The 25,312-nt window shown below is 40.8% G+C and overlaps 1 protein-coding gene across 2 annotated transcripts in view; it reads right to left on the bottom strand.

Annotated features, from left to right (window-relative positions):
* The window catches only part of PIK3C3 (phosphatidylinositol 3-kinase catalytic subunit type 3), a 655,170-nt gene that overhangs the window by 561,103 nt on the left and 68,755 nt on the right, over positions 1-25,312 (bottom strand). For both annotated transcript variants that reach the window (XM_053701053.1, XM_053701054.1), the window contains exon 4: positions 23,706-23,835. In XM_053701053.1, coding sequence (XP_053557028.1) covers positions 23,706-23,835 — 130 coding nt within the window. The remainder of the gene's footprint in view (positions 1-23,705; positions 23,836-25,312) is intronic.

Here is a 25,312-nt window from a genome sequence, read left to right as displayed (position 1 = left end):
TACCTCTCTCCGAAATAGGTTAACCCGTCTATCCCAACCTCCTGAAGACAGGAGAAGCCCTAAGATAGGGACACGCCTCCGAAAGAAGGATATAGCAACCCCCAAGACAAAGGGGCCGGTAAAAGGGCCGGAAGGACAGAGCACCTGCCCCCAGAACACAGCCATAAGCTGAACCGAGAGAACAAATCTCCAACGCCCTGACCTGGAAGGAATCATCTGCATTTATTAACTTGCTAGCACACAGACAAGGGGCCATAGTCTGAACAGTCCGGTAAAACCCGCAATGGGATCCGCAAAGGAAACGTTGAGTGGAAACCTCAGCCACCAGAAGAACCAGAGCGAGGAGAGGTCCAAGCCCCCAAACCAACAGAACCCGGAAAATGAAATCCCCCATCTGATATAAAAACCAGACCCCCGGGAGATATCCATACAATGTCCAAAGTAACTGGACAACGAGAAAAACTTGCAAGTCCCGACAGGACCACCCTTTGCCTGAGTCAAACGCTCCAAGAAGCTAAGGAAACAAAGACCGAAACAAGGTCACTAGAGCCCTAGGCAGACAAGAGGACCAAGAACAAAGGGATACCTTGATGACAAAGTCACTCGTACAAGGCTAGTCTCCACATCACCCCCATAAAAGCAGAGGAGAAGATGAAAGAAGGATGCGGAGCATCCCCCAGCTCAGGGGATGAAACTCTAAACAGAGCTCAGGAGACCACACTGCCCATGTCCCTACAAAGGAACCAACTCCTGAAGGGAACCAGGTCCCCCTTAAGGAACGGACGAAGTTTGAAAGGTCTCAAGAAGAGAACCACAGCAGGAACAAGTCCAAGGACAATTCCAGAGCCTTAGAAGGCCAAACCGCTCAAACGGTGGTAGGGAGGCGCTAAGCCCCCAATTCTCCCAAGAGAGGAAAGAAACTCTAGGTCCCTTAATGGGACATTGAACCCATTTTTTTTTCTTTTGTGATTAAGATAGAGCATGAAATTTTAAGCAACTTTCTCATTTATTCATTCTCTTGCTATCTTTATTTGAAATGCAAGAATGTAAGTTTAGATGCCAGCCCATTTCTGGTGAACAACCTGGGATCTTCTTGCTGATTAGTGGATAAATGAATCCACCAATAAAAAGTGCTGAACCAAAAAAAAAAAAAAAAGCTTAGATGCATAGATGCATTCTTTTTCAAATAAAGATATTAAGAGAACAAAGAAAAATTGATAAGAGGAATAAATTAGAAAGTTGCTTAAAATTCACGAAAGAAAAATTTTGGGTTCAGTGTCCCTTTAACAAACTTCCAAAGAAGCAACCAGAGAGAATCGATCCCAGAAGTTCCTGAAGGAAACACATAATCGAAATTAAAAGACATCCTAACCGGATAAAAGAAAATCTAAGGCAACCCGTAGGTTAACGCCCAAGAAGAAAACAGGCATACCCGCAGGACCAGCCAAACAGAACCCTGATCTTCCAACAAAAAACTGGGAAAGATCTCAATAAGCAGACAATTTGGAATTACGTCATCCCCTCATGTCTAATGAGGTGAGCCACTCGAAGCTGAAGACTGGATTCCCGGATCCATTAAGGATAGGATCATCCGATAACTCAAAAACATGCTGGAGTAAAACACTCCGGAACAGTTACACCCGCAGGAAACTGTACAGGCCCTTCCAAGGCCGGGAGACCCAGGTCAATAGGGCACAAGCACAATCACAAATAAACATCTGGACTTTGCAGGCGAATAATCTCCAAAAATATGTGAAAACGTGCTGCAGCCTCCGGGGCGAACAATCCCCCCTGCAAGGAGGTATAAACATATTCTGAATTACCCGCATGTGTAGTAGTAGAAAACGGTAGGGAACTCACCTCGCGGAGGACAGGACCCCCAGAGGCGGATGGCTCAGCAGTCCCATGATTCCAGAGTCCGAGGAATCATGCGCTCTAATTCGGCATATCGAACATAACTGATTGACCTGTGTCAACGGGGCCAATTCGCATTCTTCACCAGTCAAGGAGTCTGAATCTGAAATTTAAACAGTCTCAGCATCAGAATCCTCCATAACTAGATAGAGAATATACAATAATATGGACTAAAGAAAAATCTTATGGCACCTGACACCCACAATGGCTGGGGCACTCCCCACCTCCTAGAACCAGACACTAGCAGACCCAAATTTTTCAGTCGCCACACTGTCAGGAATGCGGAAATGGAAGCCAGAGCGTAAACACGTCCAGTCACAAGGTGAACCGTACAGTCCCAAAAAAAAGCACCCAACAATAAGGTTGCGTCATTTCCAAAGGCCCTCATGTTCCAAGCCAAGAGCCCAGTTAACACTACACATAAGCAGATTGAATCACATAACAAACATGATTAAAAAAAACCCTGTTCAATAATCCCCCTCAGGAGATATTAACCCTTGATTCTAAGATATCAAAGGAGCCTCACAGAGGCTCTATACATATACTTAATAAGTCCCGCAGGATAGTACAGTACAGGAACAAATACGTTACAACACATTCTGATGAAGTAAAATGAAACAATCTTACCGAAATCTATGCCGTGGAACAGGAACACGGCCCTTCAAGTGTGACGAATAGTAGCAGTGCCTCCGCCATGGACTTGAGAGAAGAAAGCAGGCAGCGAAGCAAAGTTTGAAAACGCTGATTGCTTGTGGAGAAGATAATATGAGTCGGGATGGTTTTGCAGAAAGACTCTCCCTGCATCTCCGGACTCTAACTTTCACCCATGCTCTTACCGAGAGTCTGACAGGACTACTTAAAACTCCCGTCCCATGCCGAAGAGTACTACCCTCCATAAGAGACAAAACAAACTTCTGACACTTCTCTGCCAAACCTCCTGGAACGAAAGGCAAAGAATGACTGGGGGATGAGGGATGTGGGAGGAGTATTTAAGCCTTTAGCTGGGGTGTCGTTGCCTCCTTCTGGTGGCCAGGTTCTTAATTGCCAAAAGTAATGAATGCAGCTGTGGACTCTTTCCAATAAGGAAGAAAAAAGCTTATTTGATAATAGAAGTAAACTTGAAAGATGTTTAAAATTGCATGCTCTGACTAATGAATGTTTAATTTTGACATTACTGTCCCTTTAAAGGGACACTAAACCCAAAAACAATCTTTCTTTGATTCAAGTAGAGAAAACCATTTTAAACAACTCAAGAATTTACTTTTATTATCTAATTTGCTTAATTCTTTATATATCCTTTGTTGAAGAATTAGAAATGCACATGGGTGAGCCAATCACACGAGGCATCTATGTGCAGCGACCAATCAGCAGCTACTGAGTCTATCTAGATACACTTTTCAACAGAGTATATCAAGAGAATGAAGCAAATTAGATAATAGAAGTAAATTAGAAAGTTGTTAAAATTGCCTACTCTTTCTAAATCATGAAAGAAACAAATTGGGTTTCATGTCCCTTTAAGTTTAAAAAAAAAGAGTTAATAATGCAGCTTTAAAAAAGCTTGATGATTGGTGCAGTAGAAATTATTTGTTTCTGTTAGTAACTTGAGCTTCTGTACTTAATGGCTAGGTATTACACCATAACTAATATAAGCAATCTTTATATACCGTAGGCACATTATCATCTGTCACGGTATCCTATTGCCTAATTGCCAGCTGTGATCCGTCAGCGGTAAGGTCAATAGAAAAAGCTAGGAACGTCAGATCACATGACACCAACAACAAATACTACTGTATCACTGTGGCTCTATGTCTCCCTGAGCAACTCTGGATCATGTCTGTCTCCTCAGCAGCATCACTTAAAGGGATATTAAACCCAAACATTTTCTTTTGTGATTCAGACCAACACACATTTTTTTTCCCAGTTTACTTCTATTATCAAAGGAGATTTGTTCTTGTTGTATTCTTTGTCGAAGAGACACCTAGGTAGGTGTCTGGAGCACTACATGGCAGGAAATAGTGCTGCCATCTAGTGTTCTTGCAAAATAACATTCTTGTAAAACTGCTGCCATATAGTGCTCCAGACACGAGTTCGCTTCTAAGCTTACGTTCCTGATTTTCAACTAAAGATACCAAAAGAACAAAGAAAATGTGATAATAAAAGTAAATTAGAAAGTTGCTTAAAATTGTATGTTCTATCAGAATCAAGAAAGAAAAATGTGGGGTATCATGTCCCTTTAACTCTCCACTACCCCTAACATCAGCAGCAACATGTTTGTACAACTGCCACAACCCTGTCACAGTCACTTACTACCCTTATTCTTGCCCTTTATACCACAACCCTATCACAGTCACTTACTTCCCTTATTCTTGCCCTTTATACCACAACCCTATTGGGGTCACTTACTTCCCTTATTCTTGCCCTTTATACCACAACCCTATCACAGTCACTTACTTCCCTTATTCTTGCTATTTATACCACAACCCTATCACAGTCACTTACTTCCCTTATTCTTGCCCTTTATACCACAACCCTATCACAGTCACTTATTACCCTGATTCTTGCCCTTTATACCACAACCCTATCACAGTCACTTACTTCCCTTAGTCTTGCCCTTTATACCACAACCCTATCACAGTCACTTATTACCCTGATTCTTGCCCTTTATACCACAACCCTATCACGGTCACTTACTTCCCTTATTCTTGCCCTTTATACCACAACCCTATCACAGTCACTTACTTCCCTTATTCTTGCCCTTTATACCACAACCCTATCACAGTCACTTACTTCCCTTATTTTTGCCCTTTATACCACAACCCTATCACAGTCACTTACTTCCCTTATTCTTGCCCTTTATACCACAACCCTATCACAGTCACTTACTTCCCTTATTCTTGCCCTTTATACCACAACCCTATCACAGTCACTTACTTCCCTTATTCTTGCCCTTTATACCACAACCCTATCACAGTCACTTACTACCCTTATTCTAGCCCTTTATACCATAACCCTATCACGGTCACTTACTTCCCTTATTCTTGCCCTTTATACCACAACCCTATCACAGTCAATTACATCCCTTAGTCTTGCCCTTTATACCACAACCCTTTCACAGTCACTTACATCCCTTAGTCTTGCCCTTTATACCACAACCCTTTCACAGTCACTTACATCCCTTAGTCTTGCCCTTTATACCACAACCCTATCACAGTCACTTACTTCCCTTATTCTTGCCCTTTATACCACAACCCTATCACAGTCACTTACTTCCCTTATTCTTGCCCTTTATACCACAACCCTATCACAGTCACTTACTTCCCTTATTCTTGCCCTTTATACCACAACCCTATCACAGTCACTTACTACCCTTATTCTAGCCCTTTATACCATAACCCTATCACGGTCACTTACTTCCCTTATTCTTGCCCTTTATACCACAACCCTATCACAGTCACTTACATCCCTTAGTCTTGCCCTTTATACCACAACCCTATCACGGTCACTTACTTCCCTTATTCTTGCCCTTTATACCACAACCCTATCACAGTCACTTACTTCCCTTATTCTTGCCCTTTATACCACAACCCTATCACAGTCACTTACTTCCCTTATTTTTGCCCTTTATACCACAACCCTATCACAGTCACTTACTTCCCTTATTCTTGCCCTTTATACCACAACCCTATCACAGTCACTTACTTCCCTTATTCTTGCCCTTTATACCACAACCCTATCACAGTCACTTACTTCCCTTATTCTTGCCCTTTATACCACAACCCTATCACAGTCACTTACTACCCTTATTCTAGCCCTTTATACCATAACCCTATCACGGTCACTTACTTCCCTTATTCTTGCCCTTTATACCACAACCCTATCACAGTCACTTACATCCCTTAGTCTTGCCCTTTATACCACAACCCTTTCACAGTCACTTACATCCCTTAGTCTTGCCCTTTATACCACAACCCTATCACGGTCACTTACATCCCTTAGTCTTGCCCTTTATACCACAACCCTTTCACAGTCACTTACATCCCTTATTCTTGCCCTTTATACCACAACCCTATCACGGTCACTTACTTCCCTTATTCTTGCCCTTTAAACCACAACCCTATCACAGTCACTTACATCCCTTAGTCTTGCCCTTTATACCACAACCCTTTCACAGTCACTTACTTCCCTTATTCTTGCCCTTTATACCACAACCCTATCACGGTCACTTACTTCCCTTATTCTTGCCCTTTATACCACAACCCTTTCACAGTCACTTACTTCCCTTATTCTTGCCCTTTATGCCACAACCCTATCACGGTCACTCACTTCCCTTATTCCTACCCTTTATACCACAGCCCTATCACAGTAACTTACTTCCCTTATTCTTGCCCTTTATACCACAACCCTATCACAGTCACTTACTTCCCTTATTCTTGCCCTTTATAAAACAACCCTATCACAGTCACTTACTTCCCATATTCTTGCCTTTTATACCACAACCCTATCACAGTCACTTACTACCCTTAGTCTTGCCCTTTATACCACAACCCTATCACAGTCACTTACTTCCCATATTCTTGCCCTTTATACCACAACCCTATCACCGTCACTTACTTCCCTTATTCTTGCCCTTTATACCACAACTCTATAACAGTCAATGACTACCCTTATTCTTGCCCTTTATACCACAACCCTATCACAGTCACTTACTTCCCTTATTCTTGCCATTTATACCACAACCCTATCATAGTCATTTTACTACCCTTATTATTGCCCTTTATACCACTACCCTATCACAGTCACTTACTTCCCTTATTCTTGCCCTTTATACCACAACCTTATCACAGTTACTTACTTCCCGTAGTCTTGCCCTTTATACCACAACCCTATCACGGTCACTTACTTCCCTTATTCTTGCCCTTTATAGCACAACCCTATCACAATCACTTACTTCCCTTATTCTTGCCCTTTATACCACAACCTTATCACAGTCACTTACTTCCCTTATTCATGCCCTTTATACCACAACCCTATCACAGTCACTTACTTCCCTTATTCTTGCCCTTTATACCACAACCCTATTACAGTCACTTACTACCCTTATTCTTGCCCTTTATACCACAACCCTATCACAGTCACTTACTTCCCTTATTCTTGTCCTTTATACCACAACCCTATCACAGTCACTTACTACCCTTATTCTTGCCCTTTATACCACAACCCTATCACAGTCACTTACTTCCCTTAGTCTTGCCCTTTATACCACAACCCTATCACAGTCACTGACTTCCCTTATTCTTGCCCTTTATACCACAACCCTATCACAGTCACTTACATCCCTTATTCTTGCCGTTTATACCACAACCCTATCATGGTCACTCACTTCCCTTATTCTTGCCCTTTATACCACAACCCTATCACAGTCACTTACTACCCTTATTCTTGCCCTTTATACCACAACCCTATCACAGTCACTTACTTCCCTTATTCTTGCCCTTTATACCACAACCCTATCACAGTCACTTACTACCCTTATTCTTGCCCTTTATACCACAACCCTATCACAGTCACTTACTTCCCTTATTCTTGCCCTTTATACCACAACCCTATCACAGTCACTTACTTCCCTTATTCTTGCCCTTTATACCACAACCCTATCACAGTCACTTACTTCCCTTATTCTTCCCCTTTATACCACAACCCTATCATGGTCACTCACTTCCCTTATTCTTGCCCTTTATACCACAACCCTATCACAGTCACTTACATCCCTTATTCTTGCCCTTTATAACACAACCCTATCACAGTCACTTACTTGCCTTATTCTTGCCCTTTATAACACAACCCTATCACAGTCACTTACTTCCCTTATTCTTGCCCTTTATACCACAACCCTATCACAGTCACTTACTTCCCTTATTCTTCCCCTTTATACCACAACCCTATCATGGTCACTCACTTCCCTTATTCTTGCCCTTTATACCACAACCCTATCATAGTCGCTTCCTTCCCTTATTCTTGCCCTTTATACCACAACCCTATCACAGTCACTTACTTCCCTTATTCTTGCCCTTTATACCAAAACCCTATCACAGTCACTTACATCCCTTATTCTTGCCCTTTATACCACAACCCTATCACGGTCACTTACTTGCCTTATTCTTGCCCTTTATAACACAACCCTATCACAGTCACTTACTTGCCTTATTCTTGCCCTTTATAACACAACCCTATCACAGTCACTTACTTCCCTTATTCTTGCCCTTTATACCACAACCCTATCACAGTCACTTACTTCCCTTATTCTTCCCCTTTATACCACAACCCTATCATGGTCACTCACTTCCCTTATTCTTGCCCTTTATACCACAACCCTATCATAGTCGCTTCCTTCCCTTATTCTTGCCCTTTATACCACAACCCTATCACAGTCACTTACTTCCCTTATTCTTGCCCTTTATACCACAACCCTTTCACAGTCACTTACATCCCTTATTCTTGCCCTTTATACCACAACCCTATCACGGTCACTTACTTCCCTTATTCTTGCCCTTTAAACCACAACCCTATCACAGTCACTTACATCCCTTAGTCTTGCCCTTTATACCACAACCCTTTCACAGTCACTTACTTCCCTTATTCTTGCCCTTTATACCACAACCCTATCACGGTCACTTACTTCCCTTATTCTTGCCCTTTATACCACAACCCTTTCACAGTCACTTACTTCCCTTATTCTTGCCCTTTATGCCACAACCCTATCACGGTCACTCACTTCCCTTATTCCTACCCTTTATACCACAGCCCTATCACAGTAACTTACTTCCCTTATTCTTGCCCTTTATACCACAACCCTATCACAGTCACTTACTTCCCTTATTCTTGCCCTTTATAAAACAACCCTATCACAGTCACTTACTTCCCATATTCTTGCCTTTTATACCACAACCCTATCACAGTCACTTACTACCCTTAGTCTTGCCCTTTATACCACAACCCTATCACAGTCACTTACTTCCCATATTCTTGCCCTTTATACCACAACCCTATCACCGTCACTTACTTCCCTTATTCTTGCCCTTTATACCACAACTCTATAACAGTCAATGACTACCCTTATTCTTGCCCTTTATACCACAACCCTATCACAGTCACTTACTTCCCTTATTCTTGCCATTTATACCACAACCCTATCATAGTCATTTTACTACCCTTATTATTGCCCTTTATACCACTACCCTATCACAGTCACTTACTTCCCTTATTCTTGCCCTTTATACCACAACCTTATCACAGTTACTTACTTCCCGTAGTCTTGCCCTTTATACCACAACCCTATCACGGTCACTTACTTCCCTTATTCTTGCCCTTTATAGCACAACCCTATCACAATCACTTACTTCCCTTATTCTTGCCCTTTATACCACAACCTTATCACAGTCACTTACTTCCCTTATTCATGCCCTTTATACCACAACCCTATCACAGTCACTTACTTCCCTTATTCTTGCCCTTTATACCACAACCCTATTACAGTCACTTACTACCCTTATTCTTGCCCTTTATACCACAACCCTATCACAGTCACTTACTTCCCTTATTCTTGTCCTTTATACCACAACCCTATCACAGTCACTTACTACCCTTATTCTTGCCCTTTATACCACAACCCTATCACAGTCACTTACTTCCCTTAGTCTTGCCCTTTATACCACAACCCTATCACAGTCACTGACTTCCCTTATTCTTGCCCTTTATACCACAACCCTATCACAGTCACTTACATCCCTTATTCTTGCCGTTTATACCACAACCCTATCATGGTCACTTACTTGCCTTATTCTTGCCCTTTATAACACAACCCTATCACAGTCACTTACTTGCCTTATTCTTGCCCTTTATAACACAACCCTATCACAGTCACTTACTTCCCTTATTCTTGCCCTTTATACCAAAACCCTATCACAGTCACTGACTTCCCTTATTCTTGCCCTTTATACCACAACCCTATCACAGTCACTTACATCCCTTATTCTTGCCCTTTATACCACAACCCTATCACGGTCACTTACTTGCCTTATTCTTGCCCTTTATAACACAACCCTATCACAGTCACTTACTTGCCTTATTCTTGCCCTTTATAACACAACCCTATCACAGTCACTTACTTCCCTTATTCTTGCCCTTTATACCACAACCCTATCACAGTCACTTACTTCCCTTATTCTTGCCCTTTATACCACAACCCTTTCACAGTCACTTACATCCCTTATTCTTGCCCTTTATACCACAACCCTATCATGGTCACTTACTTCCCTTATTCTTGCCCTTTATACCACAACCCTTTCACAGTCACTTACATCCCTTATTCTTGCCCTTTATACCACAACCCTATCACAGTCACTTACTTCCCTTATTCTTGCCCTTTATACCACAACCCTATCACAGTCACTTACTTCCCTTATTCTTCCCCTTTATACCACAACCCTATCATGGTCACTCACTTCCCTTATTCTTGCCCTTTATACCACAACCCTATCACAGTCACTTACATCCCTTATTCTTGCCCTTTATAACACAACCCTATCACAGTCACTTACTTGCCTTATTCTTGCCCTTTATAACACAACCCTATCACAGTCACTTACTTCCCTTATTCTTGCCCTTTATACCACAACCCTATCACAGTCACTTACTTCCCTTATTCTTCCCCTTTATACCACAACCCTATCATGGTCACTCACTTCCCTTATTCTTGCCCTTTATACCACAACCCTATCATAGTCGCTTCCTTCCCTTATTCTTGCCCTTTATACCACAACCCTATCACAGTCACTTACTTCCCTTATTCTTGCCCTTTATACCAAAACCCTATCACAGTCACTCACTTCCCTTATTCTTGCCCTTTATACCACAACCCTATCACAGTCACTTACTTCCCTTATTCTTGCCCTTTATACCACACCCGTATCACAGTCACTCACTTCCCTTATTCTTGCCCTTTATACCACAACCCTATCACAGTCACTTACTTCCCTTATTCTTGCCCTTTATACCACAACCTTATCACAGTCACTTACTTCCCTTATTCTTGCCCTTTATACCACAACCTTATCACAGTCACTTACTTCCCTTATTCTTGCCCTTTATACCACAACCCTATCACGGTCACTCACTTCCCTTATTCTTGCCCTTTATACCACAACCCTATCACGGTCACTTACTTCCCTTATTCTTGCCCTTTATACCACAACCCTATCACAGTCACTTACTTCCCTTATTCTTGCCCTTTATGCCACAACCCTATCACGGTCACTTACTTCCCTTATTCTTGCCCTTTATACCACAACCCTATAACAGTCAATGACTACCCTTATTCTTGCCCTTTATACCACAGCCCTATCACAGTCACTTACTTCCCTTATTCTTGCCCTTTATACCACAACCCTATCACAGTCACTTACTTCCCTTATTCTTGCCATTTATACCACAACCCTATCATAGTCATTTTACTACCCTTATTATTGCCCTTTATACCACTACCCTATCACAGTCACTTACTTCCCTTATTCTTGCCCTTTATACCACAACCTTATCACAGTCACTTACTTCCCTTAGTCTTGCCCTTTATACCACAACCCTATCACGGTCACTTACTTCCCTTATTCTTGCCCTTTATAGCACAACCCTATCACAATCACTTACTTCCCTTATTCTTGCCCTTTATACCACAACCTTATCACAGTCACTTACTTCCCTTATTCTTGCCCTTTATACCACAACCCTATCACAGTCACTTACTTCCCTTATTCTTGCCCTTTATACCACAACCCTATCACAGTCACTTACTACCCTTATTCTTGCCCTTTATACCACAACCCTATCACAGTCACTTACTTCCCTTATTCTTGCCCTTTATACCACAACCCTATCACAGTCACTAACTACACTTATTCTTGCCCTTTATACCACAACCCTATCACAGTCACTTACTTCCCTTAGTCTTGCCCTTTATACCACAACCCTATCACAGTCACTGACTTCCCTTATTCTTGCCCTTTATACCACAACCCTATCACAGTCACTTACATCCCTTATTCTTGCCCTTTATACCACAACCCTATCATGGTCACTCACTTCCCTTATTCTTCCCCTTTATACCACAACCCTATCATGGTCACTCACTTCCCTTATTCTTGCCCTTTATACCACAACCCTATCACAGTCACTTACATCCCTTATTCTTGCCCTTTATAACACAACCCTATCACAGTCACTTACTTGCCTTATTCTTGCCCTTTATAACACAACCCTATCACAGTCACTTACTTCCCTTATTCTTGCCCTTGATACCACAACCCTATCACAGTCACTTACTTCCCTTATTCTTCCCCTTTATACCACAACCCTATCATGGTCACTCACTTCCCTTATTCTTGCCCTTTATACCACAACCCTATCATAGTCGCTTCCTTCCCTTATTCTTGCCCTTTATACCACAACCCTATCACAGTCACTTACTTCCCTTATTCTTGCCCTTTATACCAAAACCCTATCACAGTCACTCACTTCCCTTATTCTTGCCCTTTATACCACAACCCTATCACAGTCACTTACTTCCCTTATTCTTGCCCTTTATACCACACCCGTATCACAGTCACTTACTTCCCGTATTCTTGCCCTTTATACCACAACCCTATCACAGTCACTTACTTCCCTTATTCTTGCCCTTTATACCACAACCTTATCACATTCACTTACTTCCCTTATTCTTGCCCTTTATACCACAACCTTATCACAGTCACTTACTTCCCTTATTCTTGCCCTTTATACCACAACCCTATCACGGTCACTCACTTCCCTTATTCTTGCTGTTTATACCACAACCCTATCACGGTCACTTACTTCCCTTATTCTTGCCCTTTATACCACAACCCTATCACAGTCACTTACTTCCCTTATTCTTGCCCTTTATGCCACAACCCTATCACGGTCACTCACTTCCCTTATTCCTACCCTTTATACCACAGCCCTATCACAGTCACTTACTTCCCTTATTCTTGCCCTTTATACCACAACCCTATCACAGTCACTTACTTCCCTTATTCTTGCAGTTTATACCAAAACCCTATCACAGTCACTTACTTCCCTTATTCTTGCCTTTTATACCACAACCCTATCACAGTCACTTACTTCCCTTATTCTTGCAGTTTAAACCAAAACCCTTTCACAGTCACTTACTTCCCTTATTCTTGCCCTTTATACCACAACCCTATCACAGTAACTTACTTCCCTTATTCTTGCCCTTTATACCACAACCCTATCACAGTCACTTACTTCCCTTATTCTTGCCCTTTATACCACAACCCTATCACAGTCACTTACTTCCCATATTCTTGCCTTTTATACCACAACCCTATCACAGTCACTTACTACCCTTAGTCTTGCCCTTTATACCACAACCCTATCACAGTCACTTACTTCCCATATTCTTGCCCTTTATACCACAACCCTATCACCGTCACTTACTTCCCTTATTCTTGCCCTTTATACCACAACCCTATAACAGTCAATGACTACCCTTATTCTTGCCCTTTATACCACAGCCCTATCACAGTCACTTACTTCCCTTATTCTTGCCCTTTATACCACAACCCTATCACAGTCACTTACTTCCCTTATTCTTGCCCTTTATACCACAACCCTATCATAGTCATTTTACTACCCTTATTATTGCCCTTTATACCACAACCCTATCACGGTCACTTACTTCCCTTATTCTTGCCCTTTATAGCACAACCCTATCACAATCACTTACTTCCCTTATTCTTGCCCTTTATACCACAACCTTATCACAGTCACTTACTTCCCTTATTCTTGCCCTTTATACCACAACCCTATCACAGTCACTTACTTCCCTTATTCTTGCCCTTTATACCACAACCCTATTACAGTCACTTACTACCCTTATTCTTGCCCTTTATACCACAACCCTATCACAGTCACTTACTTCCCTTATTCTTGTCCTTTATACCACAACCCTATCACAGTCACTTACTACCCTTATTCTTGCCCTTCATACCACAACCCTATCACAGTCACTTACTTCCCTTAGTCTTGCCCTTTATACCACAACCCTATCACAGTCACTGACTTCCCTTATTCTTGCCCTTTATACCACAACCCTATCACAGTCACTTACATCCCTTATTCTTGCCGTTTATACCACAACCCTATCATGGTCACTCACTTCCCTTATTCTTGCCCTTTATACCACAACCCTATCACAGTCACTTACTACCCTTATTCTGGCCCTTTATACCACAACCCTATCACAGTCACTTACTTCCCTTATTCTTGCCCTTTATACCACAACCCTATCACAGTCACTTACTACCCTTATTTTTGCCCTTTATACCACAACCCTATCACAGTCACTTACTTCCCTTATTCTTGCCCTTTATACCACAACCCTATCACAGTCACTTACTTCCCTTATGCTTGCCCTTTATACCACAACCCTATCACAGTCACTTACTTCCCTTATTCTTCCCCTTTATACCACAACCCTATCATGGTCACTCACTTCCCTTATTCTTGCCCTTTATACCACAACCATATCACAGTCACTTACTTCCCTTAGTCTTGCCCTTTATACCACAACCCTATCACGGTCACTTACTTCCCTTATTCTTGCCCTTTATAGCACAACCCTATCACAATCACTTACTTCCCTTATTCTTGCCCTTTATACCACAACCTTATCACAGTCACTTACTTCCCTTATTCTTGCCCTTTATACCACAACCCTATCACAGTCACTTACTTCCCTTATTCTTGCCCTTTATACCACAACCCTATCACAGTCACTTACTACCCTTATTCTTGCCCTTTATACCACAACCCTATCACAGTCACTTACTTCCCTTATTCTTGCCCTTTATACCACAACCCTATCACAGTCACTAACTACTTATTCTTGCCCTTTATACCACAACCCTATCACAGTCACTTACTTCCCTTAGTCTTGCCCTTTATACCACAACCCTATCACAGTCACTGACTTCCCTTATTCTTGCCCTTTATACCACAACCCTATCACAGTCACTTACATCCCTTATTCTTGCCCTTTATACCACAACCCTATCATGGTCACTCACTTCCCTTATTCTTCCCCTTTATACCACAACCCTATCATGGTCACTCACTTCCCTTATTCTTGCCCTTTATACCACAACCCTATCACAGTCACTTACATCCCTTATTCTTGCCCTTTATAACACAACCCTATCACAGTCACTTACTTGCCTTATTCTTGCCCTTTATAACACAACCCTATCACAGTCACTTACTTCCCTTATTCTTGCCCTTGATACCACAACCCTATCACAGTCACTTACTTCCCTTATTCTTCCCCTTTATACCACAACCCTATCATGGTCACTCACTTCCCTTATTCTTGCCCTTTATACCACAACCCTATCATAGTCGCTTCCTTCCCTTATTCTTGCCCTTTATACCACAACCCTATCACAGTCACTTACTTCCCTTATTCTTGCCCTTTATACCAAAACCCTATCACAGTCACTCACTTCACTTATTCTTGCCCTTTATACCACAACCCTATCACAGTCATTTACTTCCCTTATTCTTGCCCTTTATACCACACCCGTATCACAGTCACTTACTTCCCGTATTCTTGCCCTTTATACCACAACCCTATCACAGTCACTTACTTCCCTTATTCTTGCCCTTTATACCACAACCTTATCACAGTCACTTACTTCCCTTATTCTTGCCCTTTATACCACAACCTTATCACAGTCACTTACTTCCCTTATTCTTGCCCTTTATACCACAACCCTATCACGGTCACTCACTTCCCTTATTCTTGCTGTTTATACCACAACCCTATCACGGTCACTTACTTCCCTTATTCTTGCCCTTTATACCACAACCCTATCACAGTCACTTACTTCCCTTATTCTTGCCCTTTATGCCACAACCCTATCACGGTCACTTACTTCCCTTATTCTTACAGTTTATACCAAAACCCTATCACAGTCACTTACTTCCCTTATTCTTGCCTTTTATACCACAACCCTATCACAGTCACTTACTACCCTTAGTCTTGCCCTTTATACCACACCCCTATCACAGTCACTTACTTCCCATATTCTTGCCCTTTTTACTACATCCCTATCACGGTCACTTACTTCCCTTAGTCTTGCCCTTTATACCACAACCCTATCACAGTCACTTACTTCCCTTATTCTTGCCCTTTATACCACAACCTTATCACAGTCACTTACTTCCCTTAGTCTTGCCCTTTATACCACAACCCTATCACAGTCACTTACTTCCCTTATTCTTGCCCTTTATACCACAACCCTATCACAGTCACTTACTTCCCTTATTCTTGCCCTTTATACCACAACCCTATCACAGTCACTTACTTCCCTTATTCTTGCCCTTTATACTGCAACCCTATCACGGTCATCTACTTCCCTTATTGTTGCTGTTTATACCACAACCCTATCACAGTCACTTACTACCCTTATTCTTGCCCTTTATACCACAACCCTATCACAGTCACTTACTTCCCTTAGTCTTGCCCTTTATACCACAACCCTATCACAGTCACTTACTTCCCTTAGTCTTGCCCTTTATACCACAACCCTATCACAGTCACTTACATCCCTTATTCTTGCCCTTTATACCACAACCCTATCATGGTCACTCACTTCCCTTATTCTTGCCCTTTATACCACAACCCTATCACAGTCACTTACTACCCTTATTCTTGCCCTTTATACCACAACCCTATCACAGTCACTTACTTCCCTTATTCTTGCCCTTTATACCACAACCCTATCACAGTCACTTACTACCCTTATTCTTGCCCTTTATACCACAACCCTATCACAGTCACTTACTTCCCTTATTCTTGCCCTTTATACCACAACCCTATCACAGTCACTTACTTCCCTTATTCTTCCCCTTTATACCACAACCCTATCATGGTCACTCACTTCCCTTATTCTTGCCCTTTATACCACAACCCTATCACAGTCACTTACATCCCTTATTCTTGCCCTTTATAACACAACCCTATCACAGTCACTTACTTGCCTTATTCTTGCCGTTTATACCACAACCCTATCACAGTCACTTACTTCCCTTATTCTTCCCCTTTATACCACAACCCTATCATGGTCACTCACTTCCCTTATTCTTGCCCTTTATACCACAACCCTATCATAGTCGCTTCCTTCCCTTATTCTTGCCCTTTATACCACAACCCTATCACAGTCACATACTTCCCTTATTCTTGCCCTTTATACCAAAACCCTATCACAGTCACTCACTTCCCTTATTCTTGCCCTTTATACCACAACCCTATCACAGTCACTTACTTCCCTTATTCTTGCCCCTTATACCACACCCGTATCACAGTCACTTACTTCCCGTATTCTTGCCCTTTATACCACAACCCTATCACAGTCACTTACTTCCCTTATTCTTGCCCTTTATACCACAACCTTATCACAGTCACTTACTTCCCGTATTCTTGCCATTTATACCACAACCCTATCACAGTCACTTACTTCCCTTATTCTTGCCCTTTATACCACAACCTTATCACAGTCACTTACTTCCCTTATTCTTGCCCTTTATACCACAACCTTATCACAGTCACTTACTTCCCTTATTCTTGCCCTTTATACCACAACCCTATCACAGTCACTTACTTCCCTTATTCTTGCCCTTTATACTGCAACCCTATCACGGTCATCTACTTCCCTTATTGTTGCTGTTTATACCACACCCCTATCACAGTCACTTACTTCCCATATTCTTGCCCTTTTTACCACATCCCTATCACGGTCACTTACTTCCCTTAGTCTTGCCCTTTATACCACAACCCTATCACAGTCACTTACTTCCCTTATTCTTGCCCTTTATACCACAACCCTATCACAGTCACTTACTTCCCTTAGTCTTGCCCTTTATACCACAACCCTATCACAGTTACTTACTTCCCTTATTCTTGCCCTTTATACTGCAACCTTATCACGGTCATCTACTTCCCTTATTGTTGCTGTTTATACCACAACCCTATCACAGTCACTTACTACCCTTATTCTTGCCCTTTATACCACAACCCTATCACAGTCACTTACTTCCCTTAGTCTTGCCCTTTATACCACAACCCTATCACAGTCACTTACTTCCCTTATTCTTGCCCTTTATACCACAACCCTATCACAGTCACTTACATCCCTTATTCTTGCCCTTTATACCACAACCCTATCATGGTCACTCACTTCCCTTATTCTTGCCCTTTATACCACAACCCTATCACAGTCACTTACTACCCTTATTCTTGCCCTTTATACCACAACCCTATCACAGTCACTTACTTCCCTTATTCTTGCCCTTTATACCACAACCCTATCACAGTCACTTACTACCCTTATTCTTGCCCTTTATACCACAACCCTATCACAGTCACTTACTTCCCTTATTCTTGCCCTTTATACCACAACCCTATCACAGTCACTTACTTCCCTTATTCTTCCCCTTTATACCACAACCCTATCATGGTCACTCACTTCCCTTATTCTTGCCCTTTATACCACAACCCTATCACAGTCACTTACTTCCCTTATTCTTGCCCTTTATAACACAACCCTATCACAGTCACTTACTTGCCTTATTCTTGCCCTTTATAACACAACCCTATCACAGTCACTTACTTCCCTTATTCTTGCCCTTTATACCACAACCCTATCACAGTCACTTACTTCCCTTATTCTTCCCCTTTATACCACAACCCTATCATGGTCACTCACTTCCCTTATTCTTGCCCTTTATACCACAACCCTATCATAGTCGCTTCCTTCCCTTATTCTTGCCCTTTATACCACAACCCTATCACAGTCACTTACTTCCCTTATTCTTGCCCTTTATACCAAAACCCTATCACAGTCACTCACTTCCCTTATTCTTGCCCTTTATACCACAACCCTATCACAGTCACTTACTTCCCTTATTCTTGCCCTTTATACCACACCCGTATCACAGTCACTTACTTCCCGTATTCTTGCCCTTTATACCACAACCCTATCACAGTCACTTACTTCCCTTATTCTTGCCCTTTATACCACAACCTTATCACAGTCACTTACTTCCCTTATTCTTGCCCTTTATACCACAACCTTATCACAGTCACTTACTTCCCTTATTCTTGCCCTTTATACCACAACCCTATCACGGTCACTCACTTCCCTTATTCTTGCTGTTTATACCACAACCCTATCACGGTCACTTACTTCCCTTATTCTTGCCCTTTATACCACAACCCTATCACAGTCACTTACTTCCCTTATTCTTGCCCTTTATGCCACAACCCTATCACAGTCACTCACTTCCCTTATTCCTACCCTTTATACCACAGCCCTATCACAGTCACTTACTTCCCTTATTCTTGCCCTTTATACCACAACCCTATCACAGTCACTTACTTCCCTTATTCTTGCCCTTTATACCACAACCCTATCACAGTCACTTACTTCCCTTATTCTTGCCTTTTATACCACAACCCTATCACAGTCACTTACTACCCTTAGTCTTGCCCTTTATACCACACCCATATCACAGTCACTTACTTCCCATATTCTTGCCCTTTTTACCACATCCCTATCACGGTCACTTACTTCCCTTAGTCTTGCCCTTTATACCACAACCCTATCACAGTCACTTACTTCCCTTATTCTTGCCCTTTATACCACAACCTTATCACAGTCACTTACTTCCCTTAGTCTTGCCCTTTATACCACAACCCTATCACAGTCACTTACTTCCCTTATTCTTGCCCTTTATACCACAACCCTATCACAGTCACTTACTTCCCTTATTCTTGCCCTTTATACCACAACCCTATCACAGTCACTTACTTCCCTTATTCTTGCCCTTTATACTGCAACCCTATCACGGTAATCTACTTCCCTTATTGTTGCTGTTTATACCACACCCCTATCACAGTCACTTACTTCCCATATTCTTGCCCTTTTTACCACATCCCTATCACGGTCACTTACTTCCCTTAGTCTTGCCCTTTATACCACAACCCTATCACAGTCACTTACTTCCCTTATTCTTGCCCTTTATACCACAACCCTATCACAGTCACTTACTTCCCTTAGTCTTGCCCTTTATACCACAACCCTATCACAGTTACTTACTTCCCTTATTCTTGCCCTTTATACTGCAACCTTATCACGGTCATCTACTTCCCTTATTGTTGCTGTTTATACCACAACCCTATCACAGTCACTTACTACCCTTATTCTTGCCCTTTATACCACAACCCTATCACAGTCACTTACTTCCCTTATTCTTGCCCTTTATACCACAACCCTATCACAGTCACTTACTTCCCTTATTGTTGCTGTTTATACCACACCCCTATCACAGTCACTTACTTCCCTTATTCTTGCTGTTTATACCACAACCCTATCACAGTCACTTACTTCCCTTATTCTTGCCCTTCATACCACAACCCTATCACGGTCACTTACTTCCCTTATTCTTGCCCTTTATACCACAACCCTATCACGGTCACTTACTTCCCTTATTCTTGCGCTTTATACCACAACCCTATCACAGTCACTTACTTCCCTTATTCTTGCACTTTATACCGCAACCCTATCACAGTCACTTACTTCCCTTATTCTTGCCCTTTATACCGCAACCCTATCACAGTCACTTACTTCCCTTATTCTTGCCCTTTATACCACAACCCTATCACAGTCACTTACTACCCTTATTCTTGCTGTTTATACCACAACCCTATCACAGTCACTTACTTCCCTTATTCTTGCCCTTTATACCACAACCCTATCACAGTCACTTACTTCCCTTATTCTTGCCCTTTATACCACAACCCTATCACAGTCACTTACTTCCCTTATTGTTGCTGTTTATACCACACCCCTATCACGGTCACTTACTTCCCTTATTCTTACTGTTTATACCACAACCCTATCACAGTCACTTACTTCCCTTATTCTTGCCCTTTATACCACAACCCTATCACAGTCACTTACTACCCTTATTCTTGCCCTTTATACCACAAGCCTATCACGGTCACTTACTTCCCTTATTCTTACTGTTTATACCACAACCCTATCACCGTCACTTACTTCCCTTAGTCTTGCCCTTTATACCACATCCCTATCACAGTCACTTACTTCCCTTAGTCTTGCCCTTTATACCACAACCCTATCACCGTCACTTACTTCCCTTATTCTTGCCCTTTATAACACAACCCTATCACAGACACTTACTTCCCTTATTCTTTCCCTTTATACCACAACCCTATCACAGTCACTTACTTCCCTTATTCTTGCCCTTTATAACACAACCCTATCACAGTCACTTACTTCCCTTATTCTTTCCCTTTATACCACAACCCTATCACAGTCACTTACTTCCCTTAGTCTTGCCCTTTATACCACATCCCTATCACAGTCACTTACTTCCCTTATTCTTGCCCTTTTTACCACAACCCTATCACGGTCACTTACTTCCCTTATTCTTGCCCTTTATACCACAACCCTATCACGGTCACTTACTTCCCTTAGTCTTGCCCTTTTTACCACAACCTTATCACGGTCACTTACGTCCCCTATTCTATCCCTTTATTCCACCCTTACTTCTCTGAATCTTCACACATTTCTCGTTTGTTCTTTTATGATCCTTCTACAATTTCTTCACTCAAACAATAAGTCTCCACAACCAGTGTACAGTCACTAGAGCTTGCATTTTACTTGACTTCACTAAAATACAGAGATTTTCATTTCCACCAAGAAACCATTTCGGTTATATACAATATCTCACCCTACTATTCTCATTTATGTTATCCTGCTACAGTGACCTCACCCAGGACCTACTTAGTGAACATACCATGCAGTTAATTTTACTGAACACCCTGCTAAAATTAAAGGGACAAAAAAGTAAAAAATTAAACTTTCATGATTCAGATAGGGCATGCAATTGTAAACAACTTTCCAGTTTACTTTTATCATTTGTTTTGTTCACTTAGTATTCTTTGTTGAAAGCTAAACCCAGGTAGGCTCATAAGCTGATTTATATGCCCTTGAAGGCCGCCTCTTATCTCAGTGTATTTCATTTTCCTTTCACAGTTAGAGGGAGTTAGTTCATGTGTGTCATATAGATAACATCGTGCTCACTCTTGTGGAGTTATTACATTGCCCCCACTGGCTACCTCCTCTCTGTTCTATCAGTTCTCTGCAGCTCTCCATAGAAGAGGCACACCTGTGAACCCGTATTTATCATAAAAAAGTTTTTTCTCCATAGGAGAGCTGAGAACTAAAGGGACACTAAACCCAAATTTTTTCTTTCATGATTCAGATAGAGCATGCCATTTTAAGCAACTTTCTAATTTACTCCTATTATCAATTTTTCTTTATTCTCTTGCTATCTTTATTTGAAAAAAAAGGCATCTAAGCAAAGGAGCCAGACGATTTTTGGTTAATAACCTGGACAGCACTTGTTTATTGGTACTGTCCAATCAGCAAGGACAACCCAGGTTGTGAACCAAAACTGGGCCGGCTTCTAAACTTACATTCTTGCTTTTGAAATAAAGATAGCAAGAGAATGAAGAAAAATTGATAATAAGAGTGAATTAGAAAGTTGCTTAAAATTGCATGTTCTATCTGAATCATGAAATAAAAAATGTGGGTTCAGTGTCCCTTAATGATACATTTCTCCAGTCAGATTAGTATCTGCGCCTTATTTATCACTGAAAATAAGCAACTGTTCTCCCTGTCAGTCATATATAAACCAATAGTAATATTTATACAGCCCCCTAGTAGCTTTGTTAATGCCCCTCTTCAGCAAACTGTTATGTAAAAAATAGATCTACATTTTTTGTGCTTCAATTTTAGCGCTTGTTGTATATCTTATTTTGACGCCCCAATAGATATAATTTTTGTGCACTGTTATACTGTATATTATTTTGGTGCTCCAATATATATATATATATTTTTATCACGTCAATATAAATTATTGCGCTTTGTTATAGATCGTTTTGCACCTTGTAGATCCCTTTTTTTTTTCTTCACTACATAAAATACGACTAAAAGGGATCTAATTTAACCCTTTTTTTTGGAGAACATGTTCTCCAAGGAGAATGAGAACAGAGCAGTCAAACTTGCCCAATTTAAGGTGCATTTTTGAATAATAAATTGCGGAATTATTTCTCATGAGGAGAAAATATAGGAGAATATGAATGATAAATCGAGCCCATAGTGTGAGTGTGTGTAAGATCTACTATGCACAGATCAAACAAATTTAGAAAGACCTTTATGGCACTTCTTAACCAAAAGAATAGCCCCAAGCTCTCATAAACTTTATAATCTAATTACTAAGTATTGTAATTTAATAAAAAAAAAAGAAAAAACAGCAAAAAAATTCTTATTAACAAGGTACCTACTTGATTAGATTGTTATTAATATTGCAGAACTGTGTATCAAATTTAGAAAAAAAAAATGATTACATGAAGCTAATGTAGAATGAGAGATAATGAACAGGAACATTAAACTAAATACGATGTCTCAAAATAATTAATTCAAATTGTAGAGAGATTTATTGTAATTCCCTTTAACAGCAACACCTAAAAAGGAAGGTAGCTTTAATGGGTTAATTGTGTTATGGTGTTCAGAGAGGCATGTCACTAGTTAAAGTTAACGGTGCCAAATCATTACCTTTGCTAATCTGCTCATTTGATCTTCAGAGAAGGAGCTACTTGTCCGGCCAGGCGTTTGGGTCGGTTCTGAGCCATCTGCTTCAATATTTGGCCACACTTTAAGGTCATGCATTCCCTGGCGGAACATCCTGGAGAATAAAAGGGAAAACATAACTTAAAAAAAATCCCCACAATTTAGACGTTTATGCGTATTTTATTATTCATTTAACATAAAGTTTTCACAACTCTGATTTCTATAAAATAATGTATTAAACACAAACTAAGCACAGAATGTTTTATCAATAGCACATTAAGCTGCAGACGGGGGATCTGCTGACTTTCAAGTAAATGTTATGTTGTCATCTTTTAGACGTGGCTAGGATAACACTTACACAGTTCATCCATCAGTAATAATAGCTATTAGTCAAATATTATTAATAAAAACGACACCCCCTGATTTTTCTGACCACAAACTAAAACGTAAACCAATATTTAAAAAATTAGCTAATCATTTTATTCAGTGTTTGTTGCACGTATTATGTTAAAAAATGCAATAAATGTGTGCTTTGTATAGCTTAACACACAATATGTTATCATACAGCAAAGTATCCCAGTGCCCCAAACTAGCTACTTCATAATGCCACTCGGCTTCCAAATGTTTATATGAAGAACACTGATATCTATCTATATATATACTCAACACAGTTCCAGCTCTACCGTCTTTGCAACAACTGCCTGGGTGCATAAGTACAGATAAATACAAAATAATGATTGCACCTGTGAGTGAAGTATGATAAGTCGGGGTGCTTCCCAAATTGTAGTATAGAAGAAGGCTGAAGAGAGCACTCGCCATGAAAAAGTGGTTTATTTCAACTTAGTGAACATTTTCAGGGAATAACCCCGTCATCAGACAAGTGAAAACCAACAGTGTTTTTCACTTATCTGATGACGGGGTTATTCCCCGAAAACGTTTACTAAGTTGAAATAAACCACTTTTTCCTCTCTCTTCAGCCTTCTTCATAGATAAATTGATAGATAGATGATAGATAGATAGATAGATAGATAGATAGATAGATAGATAGATAGATCAAAAATGAAATGTGCATGGATGCATTTCAATTTGAAATATAAGTATTTTTGCAAAAATGCTTCTATTAAAAATTATTATTGTTTTTCTGCGGCATACGCACATATGCTGTAAGGGCACCAGTATTTAAACACCATACTTGCTCAGAGATCTGTCTGTGGTGTGCATTACTTTTGAAGGCATAAGTTGTGTCATACAAGCCAATAATGACTCTCTGGAAGGTGTGATGTTTGAATACCGGTGCCCGGGCCTTTACAGGATATGTGCGTATGCCGCAGAAAAAAAACTTTATAACTTTTACTAGAAGTATTTTTGCTAATGAAAGTATATTACAAAAAATATTCTATTTCACATTGAAACGTACTCATGCCATGACCTTTCTATCCCTTTAATTGCCCAATTTTGTTCTGCTTCATTTAACTTCAGATCTGATTATTTGCATATATTTTACATCCAGACTTTCACGCTTTCACTTTGTTACAAATTTTGCATTGAACGTCTTGCGAGTGTTAATTATCTGACTACATCTGCCATTGCCA

This window comes from Bombina bombina, chromosome 2 (genome assembly GCF_027579735.1).
Source record: "Bombina bombina isolate aBomBom1 chromosome 2, aBomBom1.pri, whole genome shotgun sequence".
NCBI classification, from domain to species: domain Eukaryota; kingdom Metazoa; phylum Chordata; class Amphibia; order Anura; family Bombinatoridae; genus Bombina; species Bombina bombina.
The sequence above is the reverse complement of the archived record's forward strand: the minus strand, read 5'-3'. Positions and strand labels throughout refer to the sequence as shown.